The sequence below is a fragment of the Erpetoichthys calabaricus genome, chromosome 17, assembly GCF_900747795.2.
Source record: "Erpetoichthys calabaricus chromosome 17, fErpCal1.3, whole genome shotgun sequence".
Lineage (NCBI taxonomy): Eukaryota > Metazoa > Chordata > Cladistia > Polypteriformes > Polypteridae > Erpetoichthys > Erpetoichthys calabaricus.
Window position 1 is genome coordinate 17,351,680 of NC_041410.2, and position 22,781 is coordinate 17,374,460.

The following is a 22,781-nucleotide window of genomic DNA, read 5'->3' on the forward strand; positions in this document are numbered from 1 at the left end:
AGGCACCCCGATCATGTAGTGTGATGTTGTCTCCTTTGGCCTTCAGAACAGCATGAGTTCACCAGGTCGTGGATTCAAAGAGATGGTAAATCGTCGTCCAGAAATGACGGCACAGTGGCTGCCAAAGAGATGGCTGCACACAGCCACTGATGCTTCATCCCATAAATGCTCTGTAGGGGCAAAATCCAGGGGACTGTGGCACCCACTGAACCAATGAAATCTCACCGTTCCTTTTAAAGAACCATAATGCGCCTTGTGACATATCATGCTGGAAGTCTCCATCCAAGTGACACAGTGTTAGCCATGAAGGGATGAACTTGAACAGCCATGATGTTTATATATTCGTTGCTATTCAGACTTTCTTCAGGTGGGCTATAATATGTTCCCACACTGTCACAGTGCCACCACGGGATGGCTCTATGGACTCAGGTTGCTTGGACTAATTTACTCTTGTAAAAAGAACCCAAATTTCTCTGACCAAGCAACACTTTTCCATTCCTCAATGGTCAAGTTTTTATGCTTATATTCTTTTCTGTTTTTTTGTTTACTGATGACATCTGCACCTGACATGGTCTTCGGCTACTATAGCCCATCCAAACTAACCAATCACACCAAAGACAAACTAACCAATCATACCATACCATAAGTGGCCTATTCTGAGATTACAACCTGCACACCAATGTTCTGTGTCCATATGGTTTAGTTTGTACAGTTCTGCCATTCTCTGATCCCCAAGCTGATATTGCCCACAGGATCACGTATGACTGGTAGTTTTTTCATTTCCCCACCATTCTTGGTAAACCACTTGAAATGGTTGTGCATGAGAAGTTTATGAGGGCAGCTGGTTAAGGAAAGCTAGAAACAAGACACCTATTGCCAACTATCAGGCCACATCGAAAAAGTCATTCAGGTCTCCTCTCAATTGAGTACCAACTGATGCTAGAAACCTTGGTCTCCCTGATTATAGCACACCCTGCTATCACAGGAGGTGGGGGGGTTGGAATTTCGCATTTGTATGAAGAAGAGATGTACCTAATAACCTGACACTGTGAAGTAGTTGGCTCAGATTACCTTACATTCAATATGTTGGTGACACCACTGAAGGTCTTCATGGGGTGTATGAACACTGACTGTCATTCTGTGCATGTTTGGTGGCTCACAGCTCTGGAGTATTGGGTTCAAATCTCACTAAAGGACTCAACACAACTTCTAGTTGCAGAGCATGGCAAGTGGTTGAATCTCGTTGCTGGTGTGTGGTGTGCGGGTTCTCCATCACAGGAACTTATTCTCAGGAACCAGGGACTCTTTAGAGACTTGGAAACTTTTGTAGCATTCCCACTGCTGGAACTTGGGCCATTTGTAGTTCCTGGTACTTTTTCTAGGCCCTGCTCCAAGGTGTGTACTTTTCGTTCAATTGGGAGCTATTGTGGGTGGGGTTTGGGGGTGATGAATTGTGCTGATTGGTTGATGACAAGCACTGGCACCATCTTAGAAATCTGGAGGGATATCAGTAAAGAAGGAGCGCCGCACTTCACATCACATCATAGCCACCTCCCTAGTGTGCCATGCCATGTACCACTTTGAATCATTAATCTCCCCATGTAGTCACAATCTCTTCAAAGAATTGAGATGTAGGGGTCCCCTATGAACTCATATGTGCCACATTGAAGCAATAAGGTAGGGGGTCCCTTGTGAAATCCCAAATTTCCAGTATGGCAAAACTTTGCACCACTTCACTCTGGCATGCCACACCATGCACCGCTTCAAAGCTAGGTTGGGGGTCCCTTGTGAACTCCTGATCGCTCCACACCTTGCATCATTTCATTCTTTGTTGCCACCACCCTGGAGCACAGCTCTTCGCACCGCTTAACTCTTCATGGCTGCCTTTGTGGTGTGCCACACTATGCTCTGCATTGAAGCAATGGGTGGTGGGGGGGTACCCCATGAAATTCCAAACTCCTGGTCTGGCTGCACTTCACACCACATCCCTAGTGTGCTGCACCATGCACCGCACTGAAGCAATATTCTCCACCATGTAGTCACGATCATTCTGAAGCAATAAAGTGATACGGGGGGGGGGGGGGGGGGCTGCTGTACCCAGTATTTAATAACTTTTTAATAAACTCTAATTTAAGTATTGGGTGCTTCTCTGCATAATCCAGTTTTCCTCCTTAATCTCAAAAAATAAACATGCAACAACAATAATATTTGTTTATATAGCACATTTTCATATGGCAATGTAGCCCAAAGTGCTTTACAAGATGACAATTTTAATTCTCAGATCAAAGGAGGATCCCAGACTGGTAATGAATTTTGTATTTATTCTACCTTCAGCAGGTACCTTGCCAAGCACATAATAAAATGTTAAAACACACATTTTTTACTGTGCAGTGTATATGCACTGTATACACACTGTGGCACGCGGCTGGGGGTGGTTCCCAGCCGGGACGCCCAGGAAGACAGGAGGAGGGCTCATGCCTCCTCCAGACCACGAGAGGGTGACCACCCTGGTTCCTTTAGGGGCCACGGGTGCAGGGCTTGGAAGCCCAACCCTGTAGGGGCCCGTGGTCTCCACCAAGGGGCACCCCTATGCCTGAAGGACCCGGAACCCCAACACTTCCGCCACACCATGAAGTGCTGGGGGGAAGAAGATTGGGAGCACCCGGAGGGCTTCCGGGAATACAGCCGGCACTTCCGCCACACAGGGGAGTGTCTAGGGAGTGTTGGGGATCACCTGGAGCCCATCCGGGCACTTATAAAAGGGGCCGCCTCCCTGCAAAGAAGGACTGGAGTCGAGTGAGGAGAGGACAAGGTTTTGGAGGCAGGAGAGATAGATAGATAGATAGATAGAGAGGAGGCGGCCTGACAAGCAGGCAGAGAGAGTGAGAGCCTGGACTTTGGGGGAGATTGGTGCTGGAGGCACTGGGGTTGTGCACTTTATTGAACTGTATATACTGTAAATAAACGTGTGGTGGACTGTACAATGGTGTCCGTCTGTCTGTGTCCGGGCAGCTTATCACAACACACACTATTACAAAATTAAAATGATTAACATTTTTTGCTCATTCTCATAGGGAACAAACAAAAGATCTTCTTCTTCTTTTGGCTGCTCCCGTTAGGGGTCACCACAGCGGATCATCTTTCTATTCTCTACATCTTGTTCTGTTACCCACATCACCTGCATGTCCTCTCTCATCACATCCATAAACCTTCTCTTAGGCCTTCCTCTTGTCCTCTTCCCTGACAGCTCTATCCTTAGTACCCTTCTCCCAATATACCCAGCATCTCTCTTCTGCACATGTCCAAACCAACGCAATCTCGCCTCTATGTCTTTGTCTCCCAAATGTTCAACCTCAGCTGACCCTCTAATGCCCTCATTTCTAATCCTGTTCATCCTCGTCACACCCAATACAAATCTTAACATCTTTAACTCTGCTACCTCCAGCTCTGTCTCCTGCTCTCTGGTCAGTGCCACCGTCTCCAGCCCATATAACGTAGCTGGTGTCATTACCGTCCTGTAGACCTTCCCTGTCACTCTCGCTGATACCCGTCTGTCACAAATCACTCCTGACACTCTTCTCCACCCATCCACCCTGCCTGCACTCTCTTCTTCACTTCTCCTCCGCACTCACCGTTACTCTGTACTGTTGATGCCAAGTATTCAAACTCACCCAGCTTCACAAGCTCTACTCCCTGCATCCTCACCATTCCACTGATTTTCCTAAAATCTAATATTTGTTTACAAGTGGCAAGTATATGAACCCTTTGGAATGGCCTAGTTTCTCATCGTCATTGTCATTCTCATCGTCATCGAAGTCACACGTATTGACAAACACAATATGCTTACGCTAATGACACAAAAACAATGATAATCGTTCATGTCTTTATTGAACACACCCATGTGACATTCACAGTGTGCTGTGAAAAAAAGTAAGTGACCCCCCCCCCCCCTTGGATTTAATAAATCATTTGGCAGCAATAACCTCCAACAGGAGCTTCTTACTTTAACATGTTGGAAATGTGGAAAAATTCTCTTCATGTCGTGGCAGAACTGATTGTGTCACTAAACCCCAAATGGTGATTGTGCTTGTTTCTTTCAGCTGTCTGCTTGTCTCTTAAAGTGAAAGCGATTAGCGCAGCCATTCCTGGTTATGGTATATTTTACTAAAAGTTGAGCACCTTCTCATTTTACAATTTTTAATTGATTGTGTCTCCTCATTCGCTTGCTCCATTTTTTGAATTTTTAGTTCTTCATTTTTGTATTCCTCTCCTTGCAGTTGACTGTTTTCAGCTGGATCTGTCTGAGTGTTTCTGAACTGACAGTTAACTTCCAAAATCTTCCAAGATCCAATTATTGGCTGTCGCGTTTCAGATTGTTTAGCTGAAGCAATTCATTTTATGTTTCTGTTTGGCAGGGAAAAGCAAATCTCCCCGGGTTGCCTTGGGGTCATAAATGAGCAACAGGCGAATGTCTGAGTCCTCGTTATTGTCACTCTAGCCAAATGTTCTTGTCCTCAGTGTTGCATTATTGATATTATATTTATAAATCTTCTAGCGTGAAATGATTGTAGTTTGTCTGGTCGCTATGAGCCTCACTTTATTTTCTGTTTATGAGAGTCACAGGAGCTCTGGGAGCTCTCAATTGTACTTTTGAATATTTGAATAAGAAATTGTGCTGGATGGGGTCACTGCTAGACACGACACTTGGCCCATGAGTTTCTCTGGTAATTAATTTTAACATCCATCCATTTATTTCTTATCCGGTTGAGGGATGCAGGATGTCGGTACTTATCCTGGCAGCATCTGTCACATGAATACTACCATCATTATCATCAACTGTCATTAGCCATTTGTTATTTACAGAGTTCCATTACCACTCCCACTGGTTGGCTGAAATTACCAACAAGCACTAAATCTTCCTGACTAAGAACACAGCAATGTCATCTTGAAGTCCTGAAGACCTTTGCTATTGAATTGAACCTAATTAACGGTGGCCGGTTGGATTGATGGACAGATAAAGGTTAACCAGGAGATACAACTTACTGTGCCACCAGAAGTGTTGAAGATGCTCTGCGTGTTATCTTACATCAAATCTATACTTTTCTCGAGTAGCCTGGTTCATATGTCAGAGTACTAACCATCCATCCATTATCCATCCATCCATCCATTATCCAACCTGCTATGTCCTAACTACAGGGTCACGGGGGTCTGCTGAAGCCAGTCTTAACCAACACAGGGCACAAGGCAGGAAACAAACCCCAAGCAGGGTGCCAGCCCACCGCAGTGTCAGAGCACCATTTCTGGATTTTTCCTCAGCGTTCAATACCATACAGCCTTACATACTGATTGGGAAACTGAATAGTATGAATGTAAAGCCATTTATCCAAGAGTGGCGTTTGGGGGTGACAAGTAGGGCGACTGCTCCAGGGTCTGCATGTCCTGTTCGAGCGGATTTGTAAAGTTATATTCTCGAGTATATATATATATATATATTTGAGATGCTTCTAAGAGAAACCCTTTTTAAAATCCCTCTTCAAGTTCAAATTCAGTACATGTACATCTTTGAAAACATTCCATAGTACGAATATTAATGCACAAAAACATGTATCGCTAATGATAACCGGCTGACACGACATCAACGTGAGTTATGACTATGACATCCTGCATATCGAGACTCAGAATATACTTTTCTCGAAAGAGGGCCCTGCTATTTTCCGCATGACAACTCATCGCATTTCGCACTGTTGTGGTATTGAATTATGAATTGCACTTTTCTAATAGATTATATCGTTATACCATATTTACTCGTGTACCATGCGCCTCGTGTAAGACGCACACCCTAATTTTTACAAAGAAAAGCATGAAAAAAATTTTACCCATGTACGACGCGCGTTGTGATTGTATAGGAAGAGTTTAGGTCACATTTTCCGCAAAATGCCCTTCTGTCTTTGTTGCATGACGAAAGAACGAGCGAGCAAGACAGAGAGCGCGAGAGAGAGAGAGCGAGCGTGAGCGAACAAGCAAGAGAGAGAGAGGGAGAGCGCATGCGAGCGAATGAGCAGAGAGAGAGCGTGCACGAGCGAACGAGCAAGAGAGAGATAGAGAGAGAGAGAGAGAGCGCGCACGAGTGAACGAGAGAGCCCAAGCAGAAGAAGTAAACATTGCAGAAAAAAATTTCCTCATGTATGACGCGCACCTAATTTTCTAATGCTAATTTTTGGGGAAAAAAATGTGCGTGTGGTACACAGGTAAATACGGTATTTTGATAAAGTCCAGAAATTTAGCTGAATACTGTAATGAGAAAATCCTATGTATGTTAACATTATTTTTATTAAATTTGCGCGCAAGTTTTTACAGTCCACACATACCGGTAACAGCGTTTGACTTAACCGGCCCCACGTGCGATTGGTCAGCCCGAGGCCCCCGGCACACCCCTAAGGCCGACACTCTGTATTTATCACATTATGGATTCAAGACTTTCTTTTAAATCGTTCACAGACAGGTCTCTTTTTCATTCAAACACAGAAAGAAAAGAATGGGCAGTGAAACTCAAGCTAAAATTTAACACATAACAATATGGTTTAAATAAGAGACAAGAGTTTTATGGCCAGATATAAGGATTGTTTGCATCTCTCGGGCTGACACAGACAACCTGTCTACAGACACACACTCTATTGAAAAACTCATCAGAAACTTGAAAAGACTTTGTTGGACAGTTATCTTATCCAAAGATCTTGACCATACATTGTTCTCCTCTCTTGCTAAATGAATCCTAGCCTGAAGAGGTCTATTAATTTTTTACATTTAAGATGTCTCACTTAAAGGTTTTCCAATATTGTTCTTTGTCCTAGTGTGTATATAAACACACCCCTGAAGAAGGGGCCTGAGTTTCCTCGAAAGCTGCCATACTGTAATCTTTTGAGTTAGCCAATAAAAGGTGTCATTTTGCTTGACTTCTCACTTCATTCAAACACTGGATGTCCGCAGGGGTGTCTCTTATCACCATCACTATTTACTCTGTACACAAGTGACCTGAGACAGAACAATAAGTACTGACTGCTTCATTATCAAATGTGCAAATGTGCGGATGGAAGCCCTGTTTATAGGACGCATGTCTGGGGAAGATGAAAGCCACTATCTAAATCAAGTGGACTGGATGGCAAACTGGTGGAGTAAAAACTTTCTCACGCAGAATGTAAAAAAAAAAGACCAAAGAAATGATACTTGATTTTAAGAGACAGAAATTGTTGTTTTGGGGGGAGGAGGTAGAAACAGTAAATGAATATAAATACTTAGAAACTAACTTAGATAACAATTTTAACTGGAATGCAAATACAAAAAAAAATTTTCTAAATGCAATCTGCGTTTATTTCTCCTGCGTAAACTCATACTATTTAAAAAACTCAAACTATTTAAAGTACACAGGAACCTCATGTTGTCCTTTTATCGCAGTATGATTCAGTCTGATATCACTTTCAGTTTCATTGCCTGGTTTAGTGGTCTAACAAACAGCAATTTAGAAAACCTCCAGCAGACTACAAAGCGTGCAGCTAAAGTTATTGGGACTGAAGGAGATGATCTGACAAGTGTGTGTCACAGGACAACGATAAAGAAACTGGAAATCATCTCAACTGACAACCAACATCCATTACATGAAGAACTTAACTTCAGTAAATCAGGAAGGAAAACCCACACAAATCGCTCTAGAAATTCCTTTCTTCCTCATGCCATGCGACTTTTTAATAAGGAATATTGAAGAAAATGATGAAGGTTTGATATGTATCTTGTAGCCATTTTTGTGTAAATATATATTATCAGACTTCCTTACCTTAACCTGTCTCGCCTCTGTTTGTTTTATTTCATTTCTTTCTGTCTTGTTATTAGATGCAACTGAAGAAAGCAAATTTGTAAATGTAAACAGGACTAAATGAAGCAACCTTGAACCTCGAACTGACATGTGATGTGAGCTATCCGGTGGTTTAGGTGTTCACTGTACTTCATGAAAAGAGTGAAAGGCCAGGAAGTGAGAAGTACCAAAAAGGAGCAGCCAGAATCAAAGGCAGAGTGCTAGCAAGGGGTCATTACATTAAAAGAGTGAAATGACGTTCAAAAATCACCAGTCAAAATGAAGGTCAAACATCAGACTTTCGAAATAGACCCTTAGCCAATAATAAAGGACACCCCCTTGAGTGATTTTGTTCAGATTTTTTGAAAGAGTAGAACAACAATCTCAAAAAGAGTACAAAAAAAAAGGCCTTCAAACAAATAAAACCCTGAGCAGGACTTCACCGGTCATCCTGTGAAACAGGCCTCACCCCAGGCAGCTTGATCACACACACTCAAAAGGCAGGCTTTAAGGCCTGCACAGGCCACAAATGGCGTTAAGAACGTAAGACATTTGACAATGAGAGGAGACCATTCAGTCCTTCCAGATCATTTGTGCAGCTAGTTTGTAGATCATCTGTTCTAATATCTCATCCAGATCCTTCATAAAGGTTGCCAAAGTTTCTGCTTCAACTCCATGTCTCGGTAGTTTGTTCCAGATTCTCACAACAATTCATATAACTAGTATTACTTTATGTAAAGATTGTCTTCATTTCAAAGGGCGTCTTTAAGTATGTGGTTCACCATTTAATTGAAAGAATTCTGAGGGATCTGTTTTATCAATGTCTTTGACAATTTTAAAGATCTGGATTAGGTCTCCATACAGTCTCCTCTGCTCGAGACTTAACAGGTTTAATTCTCTGATCCTTTCACAGTAAGATGTGTCCTTAAGTCCTGGGAAACGCCAGTCGCTCTCCTCTCCTCAGCTTCAAGTGCTGCTATGTCTTTCTTGTAATGTGGTGATCACAACTGCAGACAGTACTCAGGCTTCTAAATTGCAAAAATACTTTAAACACATATGAAAATACCCTTTAAGGGAGAGGATAATAGGAAACCTCTGGCTTGAATGGATGAAACAAAACAGTATCTTATATAAATAAAAAATGTATATAAACAAAAAGATGAACAAAAATGGCAAGGCAGAGGGTCAATAATGAGGCAAAAAATATTTTGCCTAAAAAGGCAATCCAAGGCTAAAACACAATCCAGAGAACCGCAATCCAAAAAAAAAAAACCAAAATAGATCAGGAATCCAAGACATTAGTTGCTATAAATGGTCTTCACTGCACAACCCTCAGCGAGCCTCTGAGAGACTTGCACTTCAACCTGAAATATTCAGGCAGGGGGCGGTCCCTCAGCAGTGATGTCATGTTGACCCCACCTCTTGGGGATTCCACCCACAGAACACAAACAATATAAGTAAAACTGCATACGCAATATGTAATTATTCAACAATCAATAAATATAACAATACAGTGGACCCTTGACTTACAAACTCAATTCGTTCGCGAGGGCTGGTTGTAACTCAAGTTGGTTGTAAGTCAAGACTATTTTTCCAATAAGAAATAATGGAAATACCCATAATGCATTCCGAACCTCCCACAGCAACACTTACTTAACCTTTTCATAATAAAAAAGGGTTGTATAATGTGCATAATTTACCAAAAACACCAATAATTTTTCTAATGTACTAACCAAAAAGTTATAATAAGTGCCTAGCCTACCAGAAACAACAATTTCATACTGTACTCACCATTTAATTTGACATCTTTGGGCTGCATGAAGGGAGGAGGAGGAGAATGAAATGGAAGGTAGTTATTGTTTGGAAGGAGCCTCCTTATACAAATCTTTTCTTTGTAAAATTGTCGAGATGGTGGATTTCGACATGCTGTACATATTAGCGAGATCGGTCATACGAACACCACTCTCATATTTCCGCACAATTTCCTTCTTCGTTTCGATTGTGATCGCTTTCTTTACCTTCATTACCTTCTCTTCCTTCCTTAGCAATTATCGAAAAAAATTATATAAATCACTGCACTGACCGAAATTACATCAACAAACACATGTATCTGGGCTCCGACTGACGCTTACAAACGCTCTCGGTTGTTTGTTTATAATCGCGCAAGCGGATAAACGTGACCGCATTCATGTCGTAACGCAAGATGTTGGTCGTAAATCAAAACCAAAATTTTGGTCGTAAATCAGGTTGTTCGCATGTCAGGCCGGTCGTATATCAAGGGTCGACTGCATTTAAAAAAATATATATATACAAATTAGAAATACATGAAAAATAATTAAAAAAAAAGAGCAAAGGAAACATAAACCATGAAAAATAACAAGACTATCCAAAGGTTTGGATGCGGCTAGTACTGTGCTGCCATTTTTTATAAGCTGGGTGTGATGATGTAACATGTCACATGACCATAAACAGGTATTATAAGTAATAGCAAACAACACGGACACAGCCGTGTGACAATCGGTAAGCAAATGGTGGTGTTGCAGCCTCATCAAACACAACAAAAAAAAAAATTAAATGAATCAGAAAGACAGCATTATCATTAGGAAAGCCCTCTACATCAGAAAGTGATGATTTATTATGCTATTATAATTATTTTTTTAGGAAATGTTCTCTCACTACTATTCTATTTTCATCTTTGGCACGGGAGTTGCCATGTTGTTTATAGTTGCCAGGACAACTGCTGGTCATATGATTGCTGGCATCATTGCACATTTTGTCATAATGTTAAAACAATTAAAATCGGCGGAGCATCATATTATGTAGACATTCTTTCAAACTGAACTTTTTAAATTTTTATATTAAGTCAAGGAAAGGACGTTAGACCAGAGTTTAAGGTTTTCGACTCAAATTTTTTAAACACGATTTTGGATTTAGCCCTCGATTTCTTGTCTTCCCAGCTTCCTTTGACTCCTTTTTTTTTTTGGTTTTCACCTCCCAGTCTAGTCAGTCCAAACTGTGCAAAAAATAAACAGGGTGTAAAAAAATGGAAATTGTGACAACGTGGGCAGGTAATGCAGAGTTACAAAAATCTCATTTTATTGAGCTTATTTCTTACCTGCCATGCTTTACTTACTTTAAAGCTACTGTAAAGAAACACAACGACCACTGTAAAGGTTTGGGGTTTTTAGGCCCCGTATACTGTGAAATAATAAAGGTTTTTGTCAGTAAACTCCAGTACAGACATCAACAACAAAAAATGGCTGGCGGACAATTTATAGTAACAGACAGGAAGTGATGAAATTGATGGGGTAGTCGTGATGGTAGATGGGAAATTGATGTCATCAGGAAGGGACCAGAGGAAAGAAAGGAACCCGGAAGGGGGTGGGCTCAATGGTCTTCCGGGTGCGGTCATGGCGGCGGTGCTTCCTTTTTTCTGGAGAGACGGAAAGAGAGGTTAGTACCCCGCCATTGTCCCTTGGCACGACACGTTGCGGCGCCCGTCAGGTCTTTAAGCCACTCCCCATGCGCTCGTGCGTGACACTACTTACCAATTGATTCAATCCAACAAGCACTATTTTATAGTTGTATTTTATGTTTTTAAACATAACTAAATTTCTTTGCTTGTTCTTTGTCTTTTTTTTTTTCAGAAAAACGGACTGATAAATCTGCAGTGTCTGGTGCAATCCGGTTAAAAATTAGCGTTGAAATGAAGGGAGAAGAAAAGGTTGCCCCCTACCACGGGCAATACACATGTTTACATGAGGTACGTCTTAATCCGATATGTTATTTTATACGTGAACACTGCTTATTGAAATATGATGGACATTTGTTTAGATTTTTTTTTTATAACATAAAGTCCTCTAAACTGAATGTGGTGTACCATCTGGAAGCCTAAACATTCTATAGCATCCTTCCAGACATCCTTAGCTTTCCCCTTTCAAGTTAAAGGGGACTGCATCTTTACCATTAGCCAGGCTCCCTGTCCTCCATCTATTGCCAGCTTCCTTTCTGGGTCGCCTCTTTGTAGGTGATTCCTGTATTGGCTACCCTATGCCATCCTACTGTTGTTTATGCCCTCACAAAATCTTATCAGATGGGAACCCCATTGCAAAAAAGACATTAGGGCTGAAGTATTAAATGGAGTAATAAAAGTGCAAATAAATCCTAAACATAAACCAAAGCATTCATACTGCATTTGGTGGTGGTGGTGTGCCAACTTGCCCACCATATAGATCACATTAACCGACATTCCCAGTCACTTTCTCCATTTAATGTTGTCTGTCTGCACTCCGGGTCCTGCAGGTGAATCCTCACCTCTCTTGTGTTTCACCTCTAGGCCCATTTAGTTCTGACAGGTGTTACACATATTAGAACATTAGAACAATCTGGACGAGAACTGGACAATCAGCCCCACAAAGCTCGCCAGTCCTGTCCACTTACTTCTTCTAAATGAGCATCAAGCTTTGAAGGTCCCCAAAGTCCTACTGTATACCACACTACTTGGCAGCTTATTCCAAGTGTCTATGGTTCTGTGTGTAACATGAACAGATATGAAACCCATATTGTGGTTACCCTCAGCAGCAGGGATGCCCTTTTCAAGTCCTTGGGATGGTAGACTCCTCTGTGAGATCTGAGGTCTGGTTGCCATTAAAAGTGCCAGCCAGTTAGGACACCACCTAGACAGCACCTCCTTATCTGGCCATGATGACATGCTGATTAATACGAGGTGCACGAACACCGAGTGTAACGTGTCACGATACCATGTTCGGTACCGTGTACTGTACCATGTTCTAAGAAGTTAGTTTAAGCTTTTTTCTTCCCCCTTTTCTTTTTCCTTGAAGAACTTGTTCCATCATTTGACTGAAGTTAAAAATGGCGGAGCTGTAAAAATACCAGAAGTTAAAGGAGATGAAGCATGGAAGGTGTACTTTGAGGACACAGCCCAAGAAATTGTGGATGAATTTGCAATGCGCTACGGAATTGAATCCATCTATCAAGCCATGACGTAAGTATGATTGAACCTTCTGAATTAAAAGTTGACTGTTTTTGCACAGTGGATCGTGTCGCTGTTTCACTGATCCAGCATCCTAAGTTTGGTCTCTGTGAGATTTGCTCATTTTTGCCGTATCCATGCGGGTTTCCCTCCCTCTGCCTTGTCCCCACAGACATGCGTGTGTATGTATGTGATTGCGCCCCATGATCACTGGCACCCTTTCCACAGCTGTTTTCTGCCTTGTGCTGACCAGGATTGGTATCAGTGGCTTTGACAGCGATCCATGAATCTTTTCTACCTCAGTGTTCATTCGCATTTCAGATTTTAAGTCACAGAAGGTCATTGATAGCCAGGAAACAATTAAGTCTGCAAAGTCTGTGTCCAAAGAAAGTTCATCAAAAATCAGTGTCCTGTAACGTTGAGTACTAGCAAAGTGAACCCGTTCTTTTCAGTTGATCAATTTAATTCAATTTGCTTTATAATTGAGAAGTTCAAATATTGGAAAAAGGAAACGTCAACAGCGAACCTAAGCAATGGATGAGAAGTAGTCAGATCATTAATGAATTCCCGTAGCTGGCTTCTGGAGGAAGACGTTGAACCAACTTTCATACAGGTCTGGTTCAAAGCCTTAGGTCAGAAGACATGAAACGCTCTTCCACCAAGCCAATGAGACGCTAAGTAACGGTTCATCTTTCCTCCATATGCTTACAACCAGATGGCTCTCTGTCTTAGTATGTTGACTGAGCTGTGATCCAGCTTGGTTTTTGCTACTGCATGGTCTTTGAATGAAGAAAGAGAGAGATGGCCTGGCCTGGCCTGGCCTGACCTCCTCAATGGATGGAACAGAGGGACGAGAGACAAGGGTATTGTTGGTGACACATTTCCAATTGACACAGTGGCTTCTGTTGTAGATCAAAGTGCCTGGTGGGGAATGTGGCTCCCCGCTGTAAACTGAGCTGCAGACAAAAAGTTTGCATAGGTTAGGAGGTCGACAGAAGGAGATCAAATGGGGGGGAAGGGTCCTGCAAAATGAGGGGAAGAGATTATGTTTTTTAGTTATCACCATCGATAAAAATGGAACTGTAAATTGAAGTCGGAACTTTTCTCCATCGGGATTGCTGCAATAATGTTCCCTTTATAGACATTGTAAGGAAATTAATTTGGTTCAATTTGCTCTTATGTACAGTAGAGGTCTTCCTGCTGGAGGGGCTCTGAGAACTCATTTACAAAGCGTAAGGAGCTACGTGAGCCTGTCAAACACATGTGGTGTGCCGCCGGGGTGCCTATATAGTGGAAGGACCGATGGAGAGAGCATATTCAGGGCATTACCTCACCCTGGAATGCTAGAGGGAAGCCCCCCTGCCTCGGACTCCCACAGTCTCCTAGGGAGCTGGAGTCTGGAGCAGCCCTGTTGGGTTTTGTGGGCACCGCCAGGGGGCATTGCAGGAATGGCTGAGCCCTTTTATGTAGCTCTTCCCGGAAGAACTGCTCGAGGAAGATCCCTGGACACCTGGAGCACTGCCAGGTGCCCTATAAAAGGAGCGAGCTGCCGCTATTCCGGGAGTCAGAGTCGGGAGGAGGTGGATGAAGCTTTGTGGAGGTGAAGAGAGAGAAAGAAGGAGAAGGAAAGAAAGAGTTTTGTGCTGTGTTTAGGGCTGTAGATTGTGCTGTACAGGTGGGAAACGGGGGGAGGCGTTTCCCACGTGGAAAAAGAAAATAAATAAATAAATAAAAGCATGTGTGCCAGAGAGCAGGCTATATCTAATCTATCCTTTTAATCCTTATAATTATAACTACCAACGTAAAATAGGCTGCATGGCAATAACTCATGGGGAAATTAAGGTTAAAGCTCTCACTTCCAGTTAAGACTATAAAATGACATCAAAAACTCAGAATCAATATCTCCATGATGGGACAGTTAACTTTGTCAGCTGGAATGTTAAAGGTCTGAATCATGAATTAAAGAGAAAGTACTCTCTCACTTAACAAGTTTAAACGCTAAAATAGTATTCTTACAGGAGACCCACTTACTAAGCAAGGATCAGCTCCGTCTGCAAACATTCATCTCTACTGGCCTATTAAACTCATCAATTTAGGTATGTTTACAAGCCTTAAGTTTTACCCCGTTGGCCATGCTCTCTCTCTCTGTCAGGGGTAGGGGTTGACTTGTTTTTCAATCCTATTTTTTGTTAAAATTGAACGATTTGTCTGCGGTGGGCTGGTGCCCTGCCCGGGGTTTGTTTCCTGCCTTGCACCCTGTGTTGTCTGGGATTGGCTCCAGCAGACCCTTGTGACCCTGTAGTTAGCGTATAGTGGGTTGGATAATGGATGGATGATCGATTTGTATGAATGATTACAATTTAATTAATAAAATTTAAAGAAGAAAGAAAAAAAGCATGTGTGCCGAACTTGTGTCCTGCGTCTGTCTGTGTCGGGTTTGGGTGACAGGAGCGCCCTCTGCAGGCCACACGCAGCAGACTTGCACCTTGGAACTCCAAATTCATCAAGCCAAATGTGAAATGAGATCAGCGCTCATTTTCCAAGCTGCCTAAAAGCCTCTTCAGTGCCTGTGTGATTCTTTGAGCCTCGTGAGCTGTTATCTTAAACGTATCATAAACATCCGTTGTCATGATACTCTGAAACCTCAGCGCCATAACTTATACATCACTCTGATCATAACGAGTGGATTTTTAAGGGAGAGCGGTAATGTTTTTCAGAGCCAGGGAAGCTCTGGCCCTTTTCAAATATATGACACCTATGTGGAATGACTTTTGCCCGTCTCTCGGTGGACTTACATTTCAATCCAAGCACGACTTAAAATCACTCCTTCTAGATAGATGTATAAATCATGATTCATTCTTATCTTGCTCCGGCTGAACAAAAATACCCTTGAGATGTCTAGCTGCAGAATGCCAGCATCCGGGCGTAGAGAGTGCTCTGCTGAGATGTGTTAAGGTGCATTGAGCCATGCCGTCCGGGTCAGGGTGTACCAAGTCAATCTGACAAACGGTCACCATCTGTACGATCCTATCTTGTCCGGCCCTCGGCTTTATTCATTCAAATATTGAATTATTTGTTTTTTATTTAGAAATACACAGGTAGTTTTTTTTTTTTTTTACCGAATCATAAATTTCTCTGTTTTCCAAAGTCAGTGTTTCCATTACAGGGTAGGGGCAGCCAGAACTTTTGTGTAATGAAGGGTTGCACATAAGAGAACACACACATTCTGATTCATCATCCTGCGGGAGAACATCCATCCAGACATATTAGAAAAAATTCGGATAAGAACAAGCCATTCTGTCTAAAAGAATTCACCAATTCTATCCACCTTATTTCTGCAATTTTCGACTTTCTACCACACTATGGGGCAGAGTGGTGGCTTTGAGGCTAGGGATCTGCACTGGTAATCAGAATGTTGTCGGTTCATATCCCATAAACACCAAAAGTGACTCTACTTCGTTGGGCCCTTGAGCAAGGCCCTTAACCTGCAATTGCTCCGTCCAGGGTATGACGTCAATCTGCATGTAGGCCATCCAACCTGCAGGGAATAATCTGGGGGTTGGTGGGCGAATTGGCACTCCAGCCACCATAAAAAGCTCACAGTGTTGCATTCCATCTGAACTGGTGTGGTGCTGAAGTGTCACTGTCACCTGGCTGCACTCGAGTCCTAATCTGCGATCCTGAGGTGGTTTATCATGTGGTGGGTGCGGCAATGCGCTGCTACTCGGTAATGGGGGGTGCTATCTTGTCTTTGTAAGGAACTAGCAGGAGTACCCGGTGTTGCCCGGGAATCTACTGTATAACTGGTGAATTTCCCAAATGAAAGAAACAGAACATAGAAATCGAACCACCATTTTTCTGATTGACATTTTATTGTAATAGGTAATATAAGTGGTCATTTTAGAGGCTTTGGATACAGTATATTTTTTGTGTTGTCCTGGGGTTCCGAAAATTAACAAATTGTGAGGATTGCCCACTGTAGAACGTGTAACGTAGAGTTGTCCATGTGAAAAGCATGGATTTTCCAAATTGATGACTTTAACTTGCAGTGATTGCCCTTCAGCCTTAGTAATTCACATAGCAAAATCCAAACGAATAGGAAATTCCAACCTTTTGAAATCAAAGGGTAAATCATTTGGAATCAGTGGAATTCTTTGTATGAAAACATGTTGACATCTTGCGCAATGTTTGAGACGGCCTTGAAATAGACTTTTTTGTGGCATCGGAAGTGGACTTTCTAATGCTATGTCTTTTTTTTTGATGGTATGGGTATATTAGCGAAAAGCAGGACAATTATAATGTGTCACATGGTATTACGTACGGAATAAGCACCAGAGTGAGAATAATGTACGTTATTTACTGACCAAGGACATTTTTCCCAACTAAACATACCCCATGACCTCCTCCTGGTCACAAAGCATCCCCATGTCCAGTTTGGTGGCAATCGGACGCCCGGTGCAGATTTGTATGGCCACGCACTGGGTCATTCACGTTTTACATCTATACGGCAGTTCCCCTTCACGCAATGATAGCAGTCGGCTTTCTCATACTTGGACACTTCCGCAATGTCTTGGCAATTTAAAGAAACATTGGTAAAGAGGGATGCACAGAGACCAAACGCGTCTATTGTAATGTGCGGCCATCTTGTCGATGATAAGTACGGGGACTTTTTGCGAACGTTGTGTCAGTCAAAAGGTGTCCTGCGCTTGACCAAGGACATTTTTCCCAACCAAACATACCCCATGATCTCCTCCTGGTCACAAAGCAGCCCCATGCCCAGTTTGGTGGCGATTGGACGCCCGGTACAGATTTGTATGGCGGACAAACAAACATAGACTCTGCTTTATATATTAGATGAACTGTAGGCAGGAATCAATCCAGTGTCCTTGTGCTCGTGAGGTGACTGCTGAGCTGTCATGATGTTTTTTTCCTTTGAAATTAGTAAAAGTATTGCGCAGAAGAGCATCATTGTCATCCGAGTTTATTTTGGACTTTCCACGACTTTTACAAATATAACAAAGACACATGGGGCACTGCAAACGTTAATGCTGAGGTCTACGTTGATCGCTTAGATTTCAACCCTGTCTTAGATGGGCAGTACAACTCACTCTCAGAATATTGTAACATCCCTGGGGGTGTACAGGGGATGGAGGAATGGAAATAATTAGCCTCTTTGTTGGTGAGTAGCACCTAAAAAGGACCACTGGGATCTTTGGTGTAGCAAATCAGATGTTCTGCAGTGACACAAGCCCCCAGCTGCTTTGTCCATTCACATCTAGGGTCAGAGGCAATCTGTATGCCACGCTATCCTCCGGCTGTATGAGCCAACCCAAAGCCAGAGTCTACATCTGAAGCTCAGTGCCAGGGCCATCTTGACGGCATCATAGGCCCCCGGGGAAAGTAGTGCACTGGATCCCCTGTTTTGATAGCAAAACAGAAACTTGCATAGGCATCAGAAACAACATGGGCCCATATGCTCTTGGGTTCCCCGGCCAGTGCCCATACACTAAGATGGCCCTGAAGCTCACTGTCGGCCACATATCCAGACACAATTGAAGTGCCCTCTGTGCTGTGTTGTGTCTGCATCCCCCACCTGTGGCTTCTGTAGGCGTTCCTGCACTCTCGGGCAGGCCACAGCCACCTGGTTAGCATGTCCCTCTCAGGTCCAGACCCCGGGGTCACTACACTATGTACAGTTGCTTGACTCACATAACATTTGCTCAATGAACATCACAATAGAGTTTTGTCTTTGAGAACACTAACAGGATTTGTGTTTGTGAAGACGAACCCTTCGCTCATAATGGATGGTCTAGAATTCCCAAAATGCCCTAGATGTGGAACTCCAGAACTCCACTCCATTGATGAGGTTGTCACTTTATATTATACATCAGTGGTAACACCTGGGTAGCTACTGGTAGGTAAGGCAGGATCAGGCAGGAGTCAAATGTTGGCCGAAAGAAATCTCTCAGTCCAAAAGTTTGTTTTAAAAGGTTTAGTGAAAATTCAAAGCCAACGGTCCACACAAGAATAAAGGAAAAAGTTCGTTACAGATGTAGAACAGAAAGCAAAAAAATTGAGAGTGGTCTTCCCTCAACTTTCTCGTATACTTCGTGTGGGGAACAGCCCGGACACAGACAGGTAGACATGTTGGTTTTACCACACACATGTTTATTTACAATATTTACAATATCAGAAGTGCACAAACCCAGGGCTGCAGCACCAATCACCTCTCAAGTCCTGGCCACAACACAATGCCTTCTCACAGTCTCTGGTCCGCCTCCACTCCTCTCCACCAAGCTTCATCCACTTCCACCCGACTCTTGCCCCTGACTGGAGGGAGGCGGCCCCTTTTATCCACCTCGGATGGACTCCAGGTGTATCCCAATGAGCTTCTGTGGCCACACCCCTGGGCATCCTGGCCGGGCATGAACCCCAGCCGGGTGCCACAGTGCCCCATCACCAGTGAAGACACGTCGGTCTGAGCGACACAACCTGTGAGGGCGGGTCAACCCCGAAGTGGGTCCTACTCTTTGTCCAGGGTCCAATCCAGCACCCTGGAACTTTCTTCTTCGGCACCCTCTCCGAGGTCTTCGCGCCCCTCTGTTCTGCGCCGCTCGCGCCTTTGTAGCCTCCTCCGGATGTGGGGCTGCCCCATCACCAGCGAAGTGTCCTCCTGCCAGACGGTCCATCCGATGAGGGCCGGCTTCCCACGAAGCAGGTCCTACTGCTCGTCCCGGGTCCGGTCCTGCAACACACAGAAACAAGGGGGCAGAGCCGCTGCCTGGACACCCTTCCCTGGTGTCCCTCTGTGCCACACATTGGCAGCGCTCCCCACTCTGATGGGGGCCCCGGAACTTGAATGTTCGGCACCCCCTCCGCGGGTTCCGTGTCCCTCTTGATGACGACACTGACAGGACCGCCTCCATTCTTTCCTACTCCACTGACTTTGGGGATCGACCCTTCTCTGGACGTGCGCACCCAGCTGCACGTCCCTTCCTATTGGAGGAACCGGCATTCACCCCTCGATTCCTCCTATCACTCTTGGACGCCCCGACGGTCTGGGTCTGCGCATGGGAAACGCACGGATCTAAGCCTGTCTGCGTCCATACAGAACAACTGGAGACTGTCGCAGGCTCGGGGCGTCAGGCGCTAGGACCCAGGGCACTCATCAGCCCCTGTCCTGCCTGCCCTCTCCCCTCACCTCGCAAACAGCCTGCACCGCCACATCTGCTGTTGGAGACCCACCTAGTCGGCCCCCAAAGCAACCAGGGCAGTCGCCCACCGTTGGTCTGGAGGAGGCACAAGCCCTCCTCCGGTCCTCCTGGGCATCCCGGCCGGGCATGAACCCCAGCCGGGTGCCACACTAAGCAAATACTTCTACCTACTTGACATAACGTAAATAACTAGCAAATGGCTCTTGGTTAGGGTACAGTTAAGATTAGGGTTGGTGGAGGGTTATCATTTATTTATCCGCCAGTTTATCTGAGTTGTAGGTTTTACACCAGCCATCCGGAGAGCTTAGCACTAACGGTGAGTGTTCTCTTGGGGTCCCTCACACTAAGTGTAAAGGTACAGGGGCTTTTGCAGCTGCTGCACCTCGTCTTTACCTTATTACATTAAGGCCTCACCTCCAGCTGAACTAATTAAAACGAGATTGAAGATGTATTTCTATTCTCTAGCTTTGTGTGACCTTCAGTGAAACTGACAGCTCCCTCCTCTTAGTCATTTGTTCATTTCAATTTACTGCTGGTCATACTGTGTTCTATTGTATTTTATTGTATTTATTTTATTTTATGTCTATTGTATGTTTTAATGTAAAGCACTTGGGCTAAAAGCTGTTTTAAATGGGCTCTATAAATAAATTGCCAATGCCGTGGACATTATCTGGCTCATGTCAAGTAAACCAAGTCACAAAAACCTGCAATCCAATAGGCTGACCGGCAGAGCTACTGAATCGCAGAGCTGTGGGGGTCTGCAGCTTGACCCATCTCAGAATTCCACCCAAGGAGTAGAGTTACAGATTTGTTGGGTCTTTATTGTCACGTGTACGGAGCACAGTGAAATTCTTACTTGCGTGTGCTAATCTACAAATTGTGAGAAAAATCAGCAGAGCCATGTATATTGATGATTTATTATATTACTGAACTCCTTATAGAATACAAATGTAGCACTTAACACTCTCCAATGACAATCCAGCTCTTTTTATATAATAGTTTTGACTGAAGATGGACTCAGATTGCTGCACGCACCACAGACCACAAAACCATGAAGCAATACAGAACTCAAATAGAGAAATGTATTGAATTACAAAGATTTGGTAATTGATTTTCTGGTGCAGAAATTGCCTTTTCTTTTCATTCCGAGTTTGCCAAGTGCTGCTTAAGTCCACCACTGTTCCGTCACTCTATAGTGTCTGTATGGTAGAAAAAAATATGTACTCCTGTCAAAAAGTTTGTGTTCTTCACAGAGCTGAGGGTGTGGAGTCCAAATCTGGTGACAGAATTGTTCTTTCACATCCAGTTTTTGAGAGATGAAGGTTTAAAAATAAGAAAAAAAAACACTGTTTTTGAGAAAAGGCATAATATATTTCTAAAATTAATTATTCAGAGTTGAAAAAGTTATAAATTACAAATATAATAGTTTTACATTTAATTACTACTTACAAAGAGTAGTCACTTGGTAGTTTTTCTCTTCTTATACTCCTCTGAATAACAACATTTATTTATATAGCACTATTTTCATACAAATAATGCAGCTCAAAGTGCTTGTGTTACTATACTAATGCAGACATACCCCACTTTCTACGATAAGGCCTCTCCATTTGAGAAGTGTCCTGGTGGTCCACTCTCCCCATGTTCATCACAGACCGCTGCAATGTTCTCAGAAAAAAAAAATTGTAAGTGGTCTCCCTTCGACTCTCTCTCATATACTCAGATATGGGGATGGATATTTGAGGAGTAAACCGCAAGACAATGATTATATTTTTATATTATGTACATTAAAGAACCATCAGCAACAAATCAAAACAAATTAATAATTTATTGAACAATTATTAAAAAAGTAAAGTTGAATAAATTGAACTCTGCATTTGCATGAATAAAAGTACCACTTCCGGTTAGTGGAAATAACTCAAATGTTGATAGAAATCTACATTTTGTACCTAATACTTGAAACAAAATTTGGTTGACCTAACTGACAGCATACTCAAGTTATCGTGTTTACAAACACACACACAGACGTAATTCCAGAAATGGTATTTTCAGACTCGGGGAGGTCTAAAACGTCAAGATTCATCAAAATCAAATTTTTCAACAATTATAATACTTTCCCAACAAGAAACTAAATTGGACTCTGGGAGGTCTAAAATGTCGAGATTCCTCAAAATCCCGAGGTCGCATTTTTGGATGATTATAATACTTTACATACAAGAAAGTAAATCAGACTCAGGGAGGTCTAAAAAATCGAGGTTCATCACAATCTTGAGGTTGAATATTTGGACAATTATAATACTTTCCATATGAGAAAGTAAATTGGACTCAGGGAGGTGTAAAATGTCGTGATTCATCAAATTCTCGAGGTTGAATTTTTGGATGATTATAATACTTTCCATATGAGAAAGTAAATCAGACTCAGGGAGGTCTAAAACGTCGAGATTCCTCAAAATCTCGAGGTTGAATTTTTGGATGATTATAATACTTTCCATATGAGAAAGTAAATCAGACTCAGGGAGGTCTAAAACGTCGAGATTCCTCAAAATCTTGAGGTTGAATTTTTGGATGATTATAATACTTTCCATATGAGAAAGTAAATCAGACTCAGGAAGGTCTAAAACATCGAGATTCCTCAAAATCTCGAGGTTGAATTTTTGGATGATTATAATACTTTCCATATGAGAAAGTAAATCAGACTCAAGGAGGTCTAAAACGTCTAGATTCTTCAAAA

The 22,781-nt window shown here is 42.9% G+C and overlaps 1 protein-coding gene across 5 annotated transcripts in view; it reads left to right on the plus strand.

The window, feature by feature from the left end:
- LOC114645223 (protein unc-13 homolog C-like) overlaps positions 1-22,781 on the plus strand; it is a 742,812-nt gene that overhangs the window by 429,342 nt on the left and 290,689 nt on the right. For all 5 annotated transcript variants that reach the window (XM_051920476.1, XM_051920477.1, XM_051920473.1 and 2 more), the window contains 2 exons: positions 11,494-11,609; positions 12,688-12,851. In XM_051920476.1, coding sequence (XP_051776436.1) covers positions 11,494-11,609; positions 12,688-12,851 — 280 coding nt within the window. The remainder of the gene's footprint in view (positions 1-11,493; positions 11,610-12,687; positions 12,852-22,781) is intronic.